We start from the raw sequence: 15,031 nt of genomic DNA, 5'->3' as shown, positions 1-15,031 counted from the left end.
TAATGACCTAGGGGGTCTAGGTATTCTCGCATCCCACCGCATGAACGTGGCCCTTATGCTGAGATGGGCGTCATGGACTTATGGTTGCAACTTATTAAAGTGAAATACCTGAAGAGTCGCCCTTTTCTCGCTTACGATCACATGAAGAGTTCCTAGATCTGGAAGCCCCTCTACTCGATAAAACATGAGTTTCTCTATGGGCTCAACGTCTCCATAAGCAATGGAGAAAGGGTCCTCTTCTGGCCGGAGCCGTCCGTGGCTTGGTAGGTTTTCGCTTCGCGCCGAGTCCCTTGATCTTTTTGTGATATGCATGAACCTGATGCTTTTTTTGTTACCTCGACCGCCTATAATGGGAGTTGGAACTTCTTCGTTCCGACAAACCTTTTCCGCCGAGGAGACTGTATCTTGGGCGTGTGGCCCTCCCGCGGTGCTGCCGGGCACTTCCGACATTATTTCCTAACACTTGGCCCTGCCAAGGTTTTTTCTTGTTGGTTCGGCTTATCGTGTCTGGCTTTGAAGTTTTGTCTGTGAGGCTCTAGGTCTGAGTGGCAAGATCGAACCCAGTTGTCTTCCTGTAAACTCAGGCCAACCATGCCGGAAGGAGGAGACGCCTCTTCTTGTTAGTGCCCGCGATAATGACTTGAACCCTTTCGTACAAAGCGTAACAAGATGGTCATCGAACGGGTCTTTTTTACGACGTGCCAACGACCCTATGTTCAAATTCCATGCCTTCTTGCAGCACTAACACCCGTTTTCTAAGCCCATGAGACTGAGATCGGCTAGACGACACGACGGATTCTCTGATTGCGGCGGAATGCCGACTTTCTTCGTCTCCTAGCCATTGATTCATCGGCTTCATAGAGCCTTGTATCGGCTTTCCCCCTCTGCATTTTTTTTGCATGTGTGTTGGTGCCTCAATAGATTCATTATTTTCTTTCATGCGTGAACTTGTTATATGGACGTGATGATTTGCTTGATTATAATATAATATAAAGCGAGACGAAAACCTGTTTCGCAAAAAATGTGACACATGCACACACACTTCACGTAATTACCCTTTTCTAAAACCGGAAATGAATTTATAGGTCGATCAAGTCACGTTCAGGCGGCCATTAACCACGACCACAATAAAATCCGGCGGCCGCCGCGGCGCCTCCGACGAGCAAGAAAAGAAAAGAAAAAAAAGCCCGGCCGCCGCGTCGCCAGCGGCCACCAGGCAGGAGCCACAGCCAGCCCCGCTTGTCTCCTTCCTCCTCCCCGCGCCACTCCCCCTCCCCCCAGAGACACGGGAGGCCCGACACCGCAGTCACTGCCCCGCCCCCGCCCGCCCCCGCGCCGCGGTGAAAGGAAAATATCTCGCCCGGCCCCGCGGTAACAAATCCTCCTCCGGCGGCGGCGGTAGATCTCCCTCCTTCCTCCGCCTCCTCCCCTTCTCCCTTTTCGCGAAACCCCCGATTTATTCCCCACGAGCCCGCAGCGACACCAAATCCGCCTCTTCCTCCCCCCGTCCCCCGCTCCTTATCCCGCCGCCGCAATCCTCCGGCCGACTGACCCCCGCCGCCGCCCCGCGAGCCCCGCGGAGCGCTGTCAAGGTTGCTTTTTTCCTCTTCTTTCGTCCGGGGAACAGGTCTGCGGCCGGCCATGGCGGCGGAGGAGGCGAGCAGCAGCGGCGGCGCGGGCGGCGAGGAGGGGTCCGGCGGGTGGACGCGGGAGCAGGAGAAGGCGTTCGAGAACGCGCTGGCCACGGTGGATGAGGAGGAGGGGGAGGCCATGTGGGACAAGATAGCCGACGCCGTCGAGGGCAAGACGCCCGAGGAGGTCCGGCGGCACTACGAGCTGCTCGTGGAGGACGTGGACGGCATCGAGGCCGGCCGCGTGCCGCTGCTCGTCTACGCCGGCGACGGCGAGGAGGGGGGCTCCGGCGGCGGGGCTGGGGGCAGCGGCGGGGGCGGGGGCGGGGGCGGGAAGAAGAGCGGCGGAGGAGGGGGCGGCCACGGGGAGAAGGGCTCGTCCAAGTCCGCCGAGCAGGAGCGCCGCAAGGGGATCGCCTGGACCGAGGACGAGCACAGGTTCGCTCCTGCCTCCTGCCTTCCTTCCGTTGACCGAATAATTGAGTTGCTTGCTGCTCTGGATTGAGGATTAATTCGTGTGATTGATTGATTGATTGCTGAATTGACTGTTTTGTTAGAGAATCTGATCCGTGTAATGGTCCTATGATATTAGGGAGCATACTGGAAATCTGATGCTTGCATAGTTTACCTGCTCTCAGTGTACTGGTCTGTGAATGGAATCAGTGGAGCTTCTTACCTGCTCTCATTCTACTGGGGTGTGAGTACGTCAGTAGAGCGCCTTGTGCGTATTTGGAAATTAGGGCTATGCTCTGCAAGCAACTTTAGTGTCTGCACAGCGAAGCGAGCACATTTTGCGCTCATTGTCTCACCTTAAATCCATCCATTGAGCGATTTTGAGCGGTACTGCTTAGATGTTTGATCGATTGGTGGGTTGTGTTGGGTAGGAGCTAAAACATCGCTGCTGGTATTTGATTGGCGATTCTGCTGACCCACTTAATTGTCGTAATGTGTTGCGTATTTTAGAAATTTGCTCTTTAAATGTGCTGCTGCTGCTTTCCATTTGCGAGAGGACGCGTGTAAGTTTGACGGTTTGTCGTAGTTTATCCTGCTGGCTCCTGTAAATCTGCTCCTCTGCTCCCCCGCCTCTCTTATCGAAAGCCCCCAATTTATTACCCTAAACCTGCATCAATTCCAGCCCCCCTCCCCCCTCTCCTCCCATATCTATCCGCCGCAGTCCTGAGGAAGCTCTGACCCCCTATTGCTGCCCACCGAATCCTGTAGAGATATCTACTTTGGATATTTGCTCTTTAAATGTGCTGAATATATTTTGGAAATCTGCTCTTTAAATGTGCCGCTGCCGCCGCCGCTGGTTTCCATTTGAGAATGGATGCATGTAGGTTTGAAGTTTTTGTCATAGTTTGTCCTGCTGGCACCCGTAAAGCTGCTCCTCGGCTCCCCTGCCCTCTCTCTCTCTTATCGAAACACACCAATTTATTAGCCTAAATCTGCAGCAATTCCAGGCCCACTCCCCCCTCTCCTTCACCCATATCTCACCGCCGCAATCCTGCAGAACCTCTGACCCCTATTGCTGCCTGGCGAATCCTGTAGAGCTATCTAGTTTTTTCTCTCTTTTCTTCTTCGGGGCCGGGGAACATGTCGGCCATGGTGACCGAGGGGGGGTTCGGGTTCGGGTCAGGAGGGTGGATGTGGGAGCAGGACATGGTGTTTGAGAATGCACTGCTGTTGGTGGATCTGCAGGAGGGGGAGGCCGTGTGGAACAACATGGCCGGCGTCGTTGAGGTGAAGAAGGGGTCCGGATCCGGGTCCGGGCCCGGAGGGTGGACGTGGGAGCAGAACAAGGCGTTTGAGAATGCGCTGGCGTTGGTGGATCTCGGGGAGGGTGAGGCAGTGTGGAACAAGATAGCCGATGCTGCTGGGGGGAAGACAGCCGAGGAGATCAAGCGGCACTATGAGCTGTTGGTGGCGGATGTGGACGCCATCGAGGCGGGCCGGGTGCCGCTGCCTGTGTACACTGACGGCGGGAGTCCTGAGGAGGGAGGCTCCGGCGGGAAGAAGGGCTGCGGCAGGGTAGGAGGAGGACGGGGAGGGCATGGGCAGAAGGTGTCATCCAAGTCTGTCAAGCGGGAGATGCATGTTACCTTCTTGACAGACTCAATGACACTTACAACTTTAGTTTGTCACATGTTACCTTGTGCATGAAAAATCTTTACTCAGATGTCAGAAACTTAGAACTGTGGTTACTCATGGAAAAAGGGTTTTTCAAATGTGTTCTAGGCACTAAACAGATTTAATTGTTTAAGTGAAGGAACCCTTTGGACTATTTCTTCACACATTTATTTTCATTGTCTGGGTTGACTGATTTTAGTACATTTTCTCATGCTAGTTTGCTATCCTAATATACTAAAATGTTAGAAATTGAACTTATTGTGGCAAGTAAAACTCAACTTCCATTTAGTTGAGTCAATATATTTCAGATATGGAACCTTGTACAGTACTCCCTCTGTCCCATAATGTAAGATGTTTTTTGACACTTGTGTAGTGTCAAAAAACGTCTTACATTATGGGATGGAGGGAGTACATTTCTTTCCTTCTAAATGTGAATTCAAGTACATCATCAAGCATTTCACATTTTCTGTGGCACTACGTAATGGTGTACTTCTTTTAGAAGTTCTGCTCCTTGCTTCTATAAATTCTACGTATGGTTTCTCATCAGTTGGTGTATACATATATAGCACCTTTTGGGCAAATGAATTATTCAGTGCTCTGTGTTCAAAGCTTTCAACCCTGAAAGCACATGTTCGTTTGGGCATGTGCTATATGTACCATTAGAAGTAGTCCACATATTTCTGTCATTTGCCGTTCTTGTGAAATTCCAAAGTAGATGATCAGTGGTTGTGATCATTTCAGTGGCTGAATAGGTAATGTTATTCATAATTAACTCGAGAAGCTAATTTCAGTACTGACTGCATTTAAATATTTAAGGAGAAGTGCGCGTTTGCAAACTGATGGATACTGCCTCCTCCAGGGTTATCTTTACCTGTCACTGATCTATGCTATGACCTGATTCCAAACCTGCAGGTTGTTCCTTCTTGGACTTGAAAAGTATGGCAAAGGTGACTGGAGGAGCATCTCAAGGAACTTCGTCATCTCAAGGACGCCCACTCAGGTCGCCAGTCATGCGCAGAAGTACTTCATCCGCCTCAACTCGATGAACAGGGAGAGGCGGCGATCAAGCATACACGACATCACCAGCGTGAACGGAGAGGCATCAGCCGCTCAGGGCCCAATCACAGGCACAAATGGGCAGGCCGCAGTCCCCGGCAAGTCCCCCAAGCAATCTCCGCACCAGCCAGGGAACCTGCCCCCAGGCGTGGACGCCTTCGGCACCACGATCGGGCAGCCGGTTGGTGGCCCCCTCGTGTCCGCCGTCGGCACCCCGGTCACGCTCCCTGTCGCCGCTCCGCCTCACATGGGGTACGCCATGCACGCCCCGGTCCCAGGGACCGTGGTGCCCCGCGCTCCGATGTACCCGATGCCGCCCCCGCCGTCCCGGTGATGGCCCCGCGCTGCAAAATAGACGTTGTTAAGCGATGCTGCTGGGCTTCCTGACAGACCAACTCAGAACCTTCTCCATGTTGCCCGTCCTTGCAGTGAAATCCTCTGTTATTGTCTGAATAAAGGAATAATGATAAACTGTTGTACATTACAGATGGTGTTGTGGGCGTTGCGGATTATATGTAATCGTGTCGCGTTTCGTCGTCGTGGTCGTTTGTTCGACGTTCGCCTTCGGGTTGGATGAATTGGTACTGGGTGTGTTTCTGTAAGTGATCTGTGTGATGCAGGCACAGGGGAAGAGATACTTAGCAGTGTTACTTTTTTTTATGAGAGTTCTTAGCAGTGTCACTTAGCAATGTATGAATTGGTTATTATAGAGATTATCGCGTCTGCGTCTGTACTATGTTAAAAAAAAACTCTGTATGTGCGTAACAGGGGATCAACAAAGATTTGTCCAGGAACATTATCTCGATCGTTCTCATTTCGAACTCTTTGCGGGCAAAATTTCAAATTTCACGGTTGGTTCGATCGACGCGTCACCGCAGCTGTACTGATTTAATATGCACGACGATAAAGTGGAAACGGACATCTCTGGGCTTAGCGACGAAGCTTCCATCCATCTACTGATAAGCTCTATCTTTGGCAGCCTTTGCGCAATTAATCACTAGAGATTGAACGCCAAAGCTTGACCCGGCACCAAAGGAGAGAACAAAAGAGGGAGCGTGTATGGCCTCATGGAGCGTTTCCACTGCGGTGGGTGGGGCTACTGCTGGAGGAGGCGCTGTGGGGACCACACCTCACGCGTCTGGCGCGTGGCGGGGGCCACACCTCACGCGGCCGGCACGCGGCGGGGGCCACATGTCATGAGGGGCGGCGGGCGGCGGTGGACAGGTGTCATGGGACCTGGGCTGCGAGGACACTTGTCACGCCGGCCGAGTCATGGGCTTATCATGAGTGGGGTCCGCGGCGCAACAAACGAGGTGACTTTTAAATAGCATGCATTGATAGTTTTATTTTATGGGATACGTGCACATATGTCCCTATAGAAAATAAGTATATGAATATGACTCCCTATAAAACCATATGCTTATGAGTCCCAATAAAATAAGTATATTAAGATGGAACCACTGGTACAACATAGGGGGCAGTTGGGAAGATATACCATTTGGGGTAGAAACTCCCTTATTTCCTTTTAAGTAGATGGTAATTTTTTTGAATAGAGATGCCACGAATATAGAATTCGTCATTCGACTGACATATTCACGCCGCACGCTAGTGAAAACACATGTTGGCACTCCAATTATCATCTTGATGAGGGTGGCGACAGTACCTCTCGCGCACAATAAAGACTCGTTTATACGACGCCAATGCATATGAAGTTGACTCTATGGATGCCCATGAGTCCATCGCGCTTTCACCATAAAAATAATAATAAGAAAACCTCGCAAGCTTTACACCAAAGACAATGGCGCACAATGGTGGAGTGAGGGAGGGGACTGACAATCCCCCCCCCCCCCCCTCTTTTTTCAAAATGTCCGCACACTATCTAATACTAACTCTTCGGGATCTAGAAATGATCAGTGATGTTCCCTACAAACATCACTGTTTGAGACAAACTTACCATCAACTAAACCTTTGAGATAAAAAAACATCCAAAATTATGAAGTGGGAGGGTATTATATCCTCGGATAGAAATGTCATCACAATCTTATTCGGCGGCCGATACATGACATATTCATGCGACACATTATCGGATTATAGCAAGCAAGGGCGAAGAGAAGCCCTAGGCACATCGGGTCATGGCCTGGGGTGTGATGCCGCGCGTAGGCTTTCGGAAGAGCCATTCAACACCCTATAGTTACAGTATGGTGAAGCCGGTCCAGGGCCTGGCCCAATCCTACCTCCACCCCTGATAACAAGGGCCGCATGTCGCGCCAATTATCACGCTAGGGGGTACCGAAAAATTCTTTCCTAACATTCCTGACTACGAATAATTAAAGCTCACAATCATAGTTCGATAGTTGGCGGCCCAGGGCGCGACGGCCTCACGGGCTTTCGGAAGCATTGTTCAATGCTCTGTAGCTACAGTATAGTGAAGCTAGTCTGGGCCCCGGCCCAATCCTACCTCCGCCCCAGATAGCAAGGGCCAATTATCAAGCTAGGGGGTGTTGACAATTTCTTTCTTAACTTTCTGACCTACAAATTAAAGCTCACAATCAGAGTACGATAACTGGCGGCCCTGGGCCAAGGCATCAAGTAGGCTTTCAGCAGCATAGTTCAATACCCAATAGCTACAACATAGTGAAGCCGGTCTGAGCCTTGGCCCAATCAAACCTCCACCTCTGATAACAAGGGCCACATTTAACGCCAATTATCACGCTACGGGGTACCGAAAATTTCTTCCCTTACATTTGAGCCTACGAATTAAAGTTCACAATTAGAGTTCGATAGCTAGCGGCCCGTAGCATGACAACCTTATAGGCTATTGGAAGCACTGGTCAATGCCTTGTAGCTACAATATAGTGAAGCCGGTCCGGAACCTGGCCCAAATCCTACATCCACCTCTGATAGCAAGGGCCACATGTCACACCAATTATCATGCTAGGGGGTACCGAAAGTTTCTTTCCTAACATTCCAGCCTACGAACTAAAGCTCACAATCAGAGTTCGATAGTCGGCGGCCCGGGGCGCGACGGCCTCACGGGCTCGGAAGCACTGTTCAATGCCTTGCAGTACAGTATAGTGAAGCTGGTCCGGGGCCTGGCCCAATCCTACCTCCGCCCCTGATAGCAAGGGTCAATTATCACGCTAGGGGGTACAGACAATTTCTTTCTTAACATTGCGACCCATTAAATCTCACAATCATAGGCCGATAGCTGGCGGCCCGGGGCGCGATGGTTGCACATATAGGCTTACAGAAGCACTGTCCAATGCCATGTAGCTACAGTATAGTGAAGCCGGTCCGGCCTGGCCCAGTCCTACTCCCACCCTTGATAGCAAGGGCCACATGGTATGCCAATTACTCTGCCAGGGGTACCCACAATTTCGTTTCTAATATTCCGGCCTACAAATCAAAGCTCACAATCAAAGTTCGATAGTTGGTGCCCAGTGGGCGCACGACTACCTTCACGAGTGTGCATAGATCCATCCTTACCGCCGAATCGAATGGCGTGATCTCTTTCATTATAAAACATATAATTTTGAAAAATCACGCAGTCACTACATCATCAACAAAGTGGCGGTGCAATGGTGGGGAGAGGGAAGAGGGATCAGTGAGAGGCCGCAACCCTTGTCCCTCTGCATTGGCAGCACAATACCCAATACATAACTATTTAGATTTTAGAAAAAGATCAACAATGTTAGCAATAACATTATTGGTTCACAAGAGCTTTCAAGATAAAACCCCTGCCTACTTTTTGAAGCACTTTGAAATTCCCTCGTATAGAGACGGTTACCAGAATCAGATTTGACGACGGAAACACGACATATTCATGTGACACCTTAGGAGTCATAGAAAGGCCCACATTTCACGCCAATTATCACGTTCAAGGGGTAGCGACAATTTCTTTCCTAACATTCAGGGCTACGAATCAAAGCGCACAATCCGGGTTCACCAGTTGGCGCCAGTGAGGGTGTGGCTACCCATCAAATTGAATTCAATCAAACCGAATCGAATCGGATCTTATAGATTGGAAAGAATTTTTTGTCGTAAAAATGTATAACTACAAAATCGCACAATCACCCCATCATCAAAACTACGGCGGTACAATGGCGAGGAGAGGGGGAAGGATTAGGCAAGAGCCAACACCCCCCTATTCCTTAGGTGCGCAATACCTAGTACTGTAACTCTTTAGATTTAGAGAAAGATCCGATAATCTTCGCGCGCTTCGCCTTCCTTCAACGGTGGCCGCACGATGCCTGGCAATTCATTACTCTTTAGATTTAGAGAAAGATCCAATAATCTTCGCGCACTTTGCCTTCCTTCAACGGTGGCCGCATGATACCTGGTCCTCCGTAACTCTTTAGATTTAGAGAAAGATCCGATAAACTTTGCGCGCTTCGCCTTCCTTCAACGGTGGCCGCACGATGCCTGGCAATTCATTACTCTTTAGATTTAGAGAAAGATCCGATAATCTTCGCGCACTTTGCCTTCCTTCAACGGTGGCTGCACGATACCTGGTCCTCCGTAACTCTTTAGATTTAGAGAAAGATCCGATAAACTTTGCGCGCTTCGCTTTCCTTCAAGGGTGGCCGTACGATACGTGGCAATTCGTAACTCTTCAGATTTAGAGAACGATCCGATAAACTTCGCGCGCTTCGCTTTCCTTCAACGGTGGCCGTACGATACGTGACAATTCGTAACTCTTTAGATTTAGAGAACGATCCGATAAACTTCGCGCACTTCGCCTTCCTTCAACAATGGCCGTACGATACCCGGCAATTCGTAACTCTTTAGATTTAGAGAGCGATCCGATAAACTTCGCGCGCTTCGCCTTCCTTCAACGGTGGCCGTGCGATACCCGGCAATTCGTAACTCTTTAGATTTAGAGAAAGACCCGATAAACTTCGCGCGCTTCGCCTTCCTTCAACGGTGGGCGCATGATACCTAGCAATCCATAACCCTTTAAATTTAGAGAACTATCCGATAATCTTCGCGTGCTTCGGTTTCTCCTACTCATGTTATTGCTTCAGAAGACCTTGGTTTTCACCATTTCAGTAGGTTTGAATTGCCCACATCTCACAAAACCCCTCAACATTTCCATTTCCACACCCCCATTTCCCTTGTTTCCCATGTTCCCATTATGGCTCCCCCTACAAAAAAATCACCCCCAATCTCTCAATAATTAGCGAGCAGCACACGCCGCATACCCCCCGCCTCTTCAAAAGCCACGGCCGGCCACCGTCTCTCGCTCATTGTCTTTCAGTGTACGCCCACAACGAACCGAACGCAAACACCCAGAGCGCACGGAGCACGAGGCTGCGCTAGCTGGCTGCCTCGCGCGAGCACGACCTCGCCGACGCCGACCGGATCCTCTCGCCGTCTGCCGCAGCACTCCTCCGGCGGCGAGGTCCGTGACCGGCGACTTCGTGCGGTGCCGGGGGCCGGCCCGCACGCGCTCGTTTCAGGCGCTGCTCGCGTCCGTGGGCGGCCACGGCGTGCACGGCGACGTGGCGAACGGTCCTGGCGCAGCGCCAAGTACCAGGAGTTCGAGCAGCCTGTTCGGGCCGCCCGGGCCCGCTGATCCAGGCGCCGCCGCAGCAATGCCTCCAGGTCCAGGCCCCCTCGCCGACCCCGCCGCGCGCCGCACTGGCCCAGTCCAACCTGCTGATGCCCGCCGTCAGTATCTTGTCTTTTCTTTCTTTCTGCATCGTCTTCGTACGTCCTTGCGCGTCGTCGCCGTCGCCGCAGCGATCGTTTCTCCGCGCGATCTGTCCCTTCCCCATCCCAGGGCTTTCTTTTCCTGGCCACTCGTTAGGTTTTGACGCGCCCGGATCCGCGCGCTGTGTCCTGCCTGCGCGCGCCGCCATGGGCGTGCGCGAGATCCGTATGTCGTTCTAGGTTTTCTGTTCTTCACCAGGACTGCAATCTTGGCCGCTCTCCGGCCGGGAGGAGCAGATCACTGAGGAAGATTGCAGCAGGAAGCGAGATTCTGCACAATCTACTTGCTAGATCAGGCAGGACTTTCCATTTGTAGCGTGTTAAATCACGCATTTCATCTTGTTAATTAGGGCATACCTGCTAGCTAGTTCTTCCTTTCCTTTTCTTTTCCCTTGCGTATTTTGTTGTTTAGATCCTGTCTGTCGCGTGCGGTAGCAACAGTGGCAACAACAATGGCTACCATCAGAGCTCCAGGCTCTGCTCCGCCACTGCATGGCCCAACAACTTCATGCCGCCGCCGCCGAGCTCTTACAGTGTTTACCCTCATGGCATACAGCAGCAGCAGCAGCAGCAGCAGGGTCACCAACAAGCCATCACCTACAACGCCAACAATAATCATCAGCAAGGTAATTCAGGTATACATATATTTAATTACATGTGTCTGTGCAGTTTTTTCTCAATTTCTGTTTAAGATTCAGGTATCCATGCTGTGTGGATCTGTTTTGTAAATTCTACGAATCTGATAACATCGGGTTCAATCTCTTTGATTGATTATATGCAAGGGTTATATATAGTTGAATTTATTTGGTATTCAAGTTTTTGTACTGTTTAGTTTAGCATTGTGCTGAATCCAGCAACTTTGTAAGGGCTTTCTTTATGATGGTATAGATTGCGAAGCAAACACATTTTCTAAAATTTATTTGTTTTGCAGACTATCTAAATTGCATTCATGCTACTATTGCACATTGATTCATTCTGTACATCGATCTCGTGCTGCAGGCTTTGTATCCAACTTCAGTGTGGATCCACCATTACTACCCGCTCAATGCTTTCAACCAATATCTCCGGTGCCAAACAATCACTCTCCTCCACAATTATTCGAGGAGTCCAGATACGCCAAAAGGGCCAAGAGGCGCACCCAGAAGAGGAAGAATTCAGAGGTAACAACAACAGCTAGCTAGGAAACATGCAAATCATTTATATATGCTTATATAAGTTTAATTAGCATGAGCTAGCACACACCTGATCGATGCATGCTTGTGAGATTAATTTCCAGGACCCGCCTGAGGTGGGAAGTGAAAACAGTGGTGGACTAGATCACACCATGATGCTAGATGGGAATCACAACTTCAGTAACCTGGGCCGGCAAATTTTCACTACTGTAAGTAACATGCATGATGCTTTGATGCATATATGCTTTCTAGCTAGGTCCTATTTACTTCACTATATATGCATGCTCTTCTTTGCTGTACATGATTTTTTTCATTATGTTAACTAGACAAGCTATATATATATATTCTGCATTGATTGCTTTATACTCCAATAGATTAATAATACTTAGAAAATTATTCCATCAATTTACCACTAATTGGTTCCAAATTTAGACTCTAGCTTGTTGTGCAAACAACTGGAACCTGATGTTCCTACGATCGAGTTGTAAGTTATGACACACAAGTAGCAAAACATGCTGCTGTTGTAATTTATTGTATTGTATTAAAATGAAGAAGGTGCCAAAGCAATTTTCAAGCATCCAAAGCTGAACCACACATAAGATCATCAGGTTGCTGCAGTTCGAAGTGGATGCATTCCCACTGAACTAACTTGAATTTGATCCTGCAAAACTATTTACAGAGGTTCAACTGTAAAGACTACCATATGGTTGTGTGGAAGGAGTTGACCAACAGTGATGTTGGAAATATTGGAAGAATTGTACTGCCAAAGGTACGTACGTAGCTAGCTAGCTGCCCACTATACATATATTACTCTAATTAATCAACATGCATAAAAGTTACTATCTGTTTGCTGCTTCGCAATCTCACTATATATATATATATATATATACTGAATTTTGCAGAGGGATGCCGAGGCTAACCTTCCAGCTTTGCTTGAAAGGGATGGCCTGATACTCAAGATGGAGGACATGAGGCTTCCTGTTACATGGAACTTTAAGTTCAGGTAATCACTAGTTCAGAGCAATATATATTATTTTCTCTGCGACTACTCCGTAAATCATAGTCTCTCAGCGTTGGAGAGTTAATATCTGCCTCATTTCACTAGTTCAACTGTATGTATGTATAACTATATATCACACTGATGATGGGAGATACTTCCCAGGTACTGGCCTAACAACAAGAGCAGAATGTATGTCTTGGAAAGTACTGGTATGTATGTCTTAACACTGACTGAGTCAACTAAACACTTCAAACGTTTGTAAGTATGTACATGTGTTTTCTGATGAATTGCATTGTCTTAATCTCAGGAGAATTTTCAAAGCACCATAATCTAGCGACACAAGACACCTTCATCATCTACAAAAGCCTCGAGTCCGGCAAATTTGTACGTGAAAACTCTACTCTACCCCACTTTCTCTTGTCCTCAGTAATAAATAGTCCACCCGGCTTCCCATCTGCAAACTAATTAAACTCGCCAGCTCTCTCGATACTACTCCCTCCGTCCCATAATATAAGAACGTTTTTTACACCACTAGTATATTGGCCCAATAATATCAACTTCTCATTCTGCAAGTCACTCAATCTCATGATATTAGTATGACTTATGCCAATATTCTTTTTGTCATCTCTTTATCAGATTGTCCGTGGGGAGAAGGTGACTGGGCAGTGCGCTACCTTAATCTGTCCGGAATGCAAGGAGCAAGGCCGCATCAACAACAGACAATGCGGGTTCACCAGAAACCTGCACGCCAGGAAAAGAAGATCGATGCCTGCCGTCTTCACCTCAGCACCATCACAATGATGCATGTGGTGCATGTTGACTTGTTACACAACACCTACCTAGAAGCAATCACAAAATCAAGGAACAGCCAGAAGCATCGTCGAGAGAGTCGTATCACCCTAAATTATCATCGCTGACATGTTGTACCATTGGAACTGAATTTCAGACAGAAGTACCCTAGGCCTTAGCAGCTAGCTAGCTGGTGAATAGCTCTGGCCCCATCGATCGAAGAAAAACATCTTTCCGGTTTTTAGACAACTTAAGTTTGCCGCTTTACCATGTACCTGGTGTTCTGTTATGTATCTAGCTGTAAGAAAAATAATCTGTGCTGTAGTTTTGTACTTCATTCTGGATGATTCCCATATATATATAATATCGCCTCACCATTTGTAGCATGTCTTGATGTTTGGCTCTGAATCTGCTGAATTTGTCAACAGAACTAATGAGGGAGGCGATCCTTTTTGCAGCAGACTTGTGATGGTAAACAAGCAAGCAAGACCAGTTGTGACTTGTGAGAGAATGCGACAATGCTCTCACGCGGCATCAAAGTATGTCTCATCAAGGCAGATAGCTAAGAGCATCATCCTTTGACTCCTCAAAATTCTCTGGTTTGAGGAGTTAACCCACAAAATCCTGCACAAGGGTATCTTTCTTAAGCACCCAGCTGACGGACTATATAAACCGCTGATATTCCTGCAGCCATGGAGTCCATTGAGCAGGCAGAAGGACTCATTGCTCCTTGATTGTCTCATCTCCAGCTTGCGCAAAGACAGGGGCTCTTCGATCTACCGGGTGCAATAATCCAGCTAGCTGTGGGCGTTGGATTGCTGCGGTTCAATGCGGGTTGCCTCTCTGGAGGGTCGTCTACCTATTATCTCAGGCGTGCTTTTGAGCTTTGGAGCTGTGCTCCTTTTACCCTTTGGCTTGTATCGAACACTTTTTTTAAGTTCAGTTGTACTTGTACTCTTGGCTTGTATGGGCTTCAGTTTAAAGCCGGGCAGCAGCCTCCTTTCAAAAAGATAGTTGCGGCCTTGCGGATGCGGAGTAGCTGAATAAAGGTAAGGTCCAGGCCGGTGTTATATCGAATCGATTTACAGCCTTTATATATCTTAATAAAAATAGCCTCAGATTCACTGCAGTTCAAATCATTTTTCACCGCTCGATTTTATCTCCATCCCGATAAAAATAGCCTTCGGTTCACTGCAGTTCAAATCATTTTTCACCACTTGATTTTATCTGTCGTTGCATATAGGAGCGCTGTGCGATAACAGTCTTCCATTGCTTGGAAAATATATGGGGAGACAATAGAAACAGCAGTGCAAAATTAGACCATGTACAGAGCAGTATTGGGGAGGTTGCGTCTAAATGACCAAGCCGTGGGAATAGCAGGAGTGATTGGAACAAGACGGTGGAATGGTCATTGACCAATGGCTGGCATGTAAACAGCGCGCAAAAACAGAAACAACAATCAGCACACCTACTAGTACCCTACCCACGAGTATTAGCACCATAATTAACACTATTGTGATCAATAAAAGAACTGTAGGAAAAGC

General features: G+C 48.6%; 3 protein-coding genes across 3 annotated transcripts; all 3 read left to right on the top strand.

The window, feature by feature from the left end:
* The first annotated feature begins 1,202 nt into the window (after positions 1 to 1,202).
* LOC125540465 (transcription factor SRM1-like) lies at positions 1,203 to 5,525 on the top strand. Its single transcript, XM_048704084.1, has 2 exons — positions 1,203 to 2,069; positions 4,671 to 5,525. The coding sequence occupies exons 1-2, from the start codon at positions 1,642 to 1,644 to the stop codon at positions 5,146 to 5,148; spliced, it is 906 nt and encodes a 301-aa protein (XP_048560041.1). The 5' UTR covers positions 1,203 to 1,641; the 3' UTR covers positions 5,149 to 5,525.
* On the top strand, positions 2,076 to 4,664 carry LOC125540466 (transcription factor MYBS1-like). Its single transcript, XM_048704085.1, has one exon. The coding sequence runs from the start codon at positions 3,225 to 3,227 to the stop codon at positions 3,789 to 3,791; it is 567 nt and encodes a 188-aa protein (XP_048560042.1). The 5' UTR covers positions 2,076 to 3,224; the 3' UTR covers positions 3,792 to 4,664.
* A 5,148-nt stretch (positions 5,526 to 10,673) lies between the features above and the next one.
* On the top strand, positions 10,674 to 13,865 carry LOC125538539 (putative B3 domain-containing protein Os04g0676650). Its single transcript, XM_048701823.1, has 9 exons — positions 10,674 to 10,679; positions 10,939 to 11,161; positions 11,526 to 11,686; positions 11,803 to 11,907; positions 12,378 to 12,467; positions 12,601 to 12,701; positions 12,861 to 12,907; positions 13,006 to 13,082; positions 13,335 to 13,865. Exons 1-9 carry the CDS (start codon positions 10,674 to 10,676, stop codon positions 13,497 to 13,499), a joined length of 975 nt encoding a protein of 324 aa, XP_048557780.1. The 3' UTR covers positions 13,500 to 13,865.
* Positions 13,866 to 15,031: the final 1,166 nt, after the last annotated feature.

The sequence above is a fragment of the Triticum urartu genome, chromosome 2 (assembly GCF_003073215.2).
Source record: "Triticum urartu cultivar G1812 chromosome 2, Tu2.1, whole genome shotgun sequence".
Classification (NCBI taxonomy): domain Eukaryota; kingdom Viridiplantae; phylum Streptophyta; class Magnoliopsida; order Poales; family Poaceae; genus Triticum; species Triticum urartu.
This window is presented reverse-complemented; position numbering and strand designations above follow the sequence as displayed.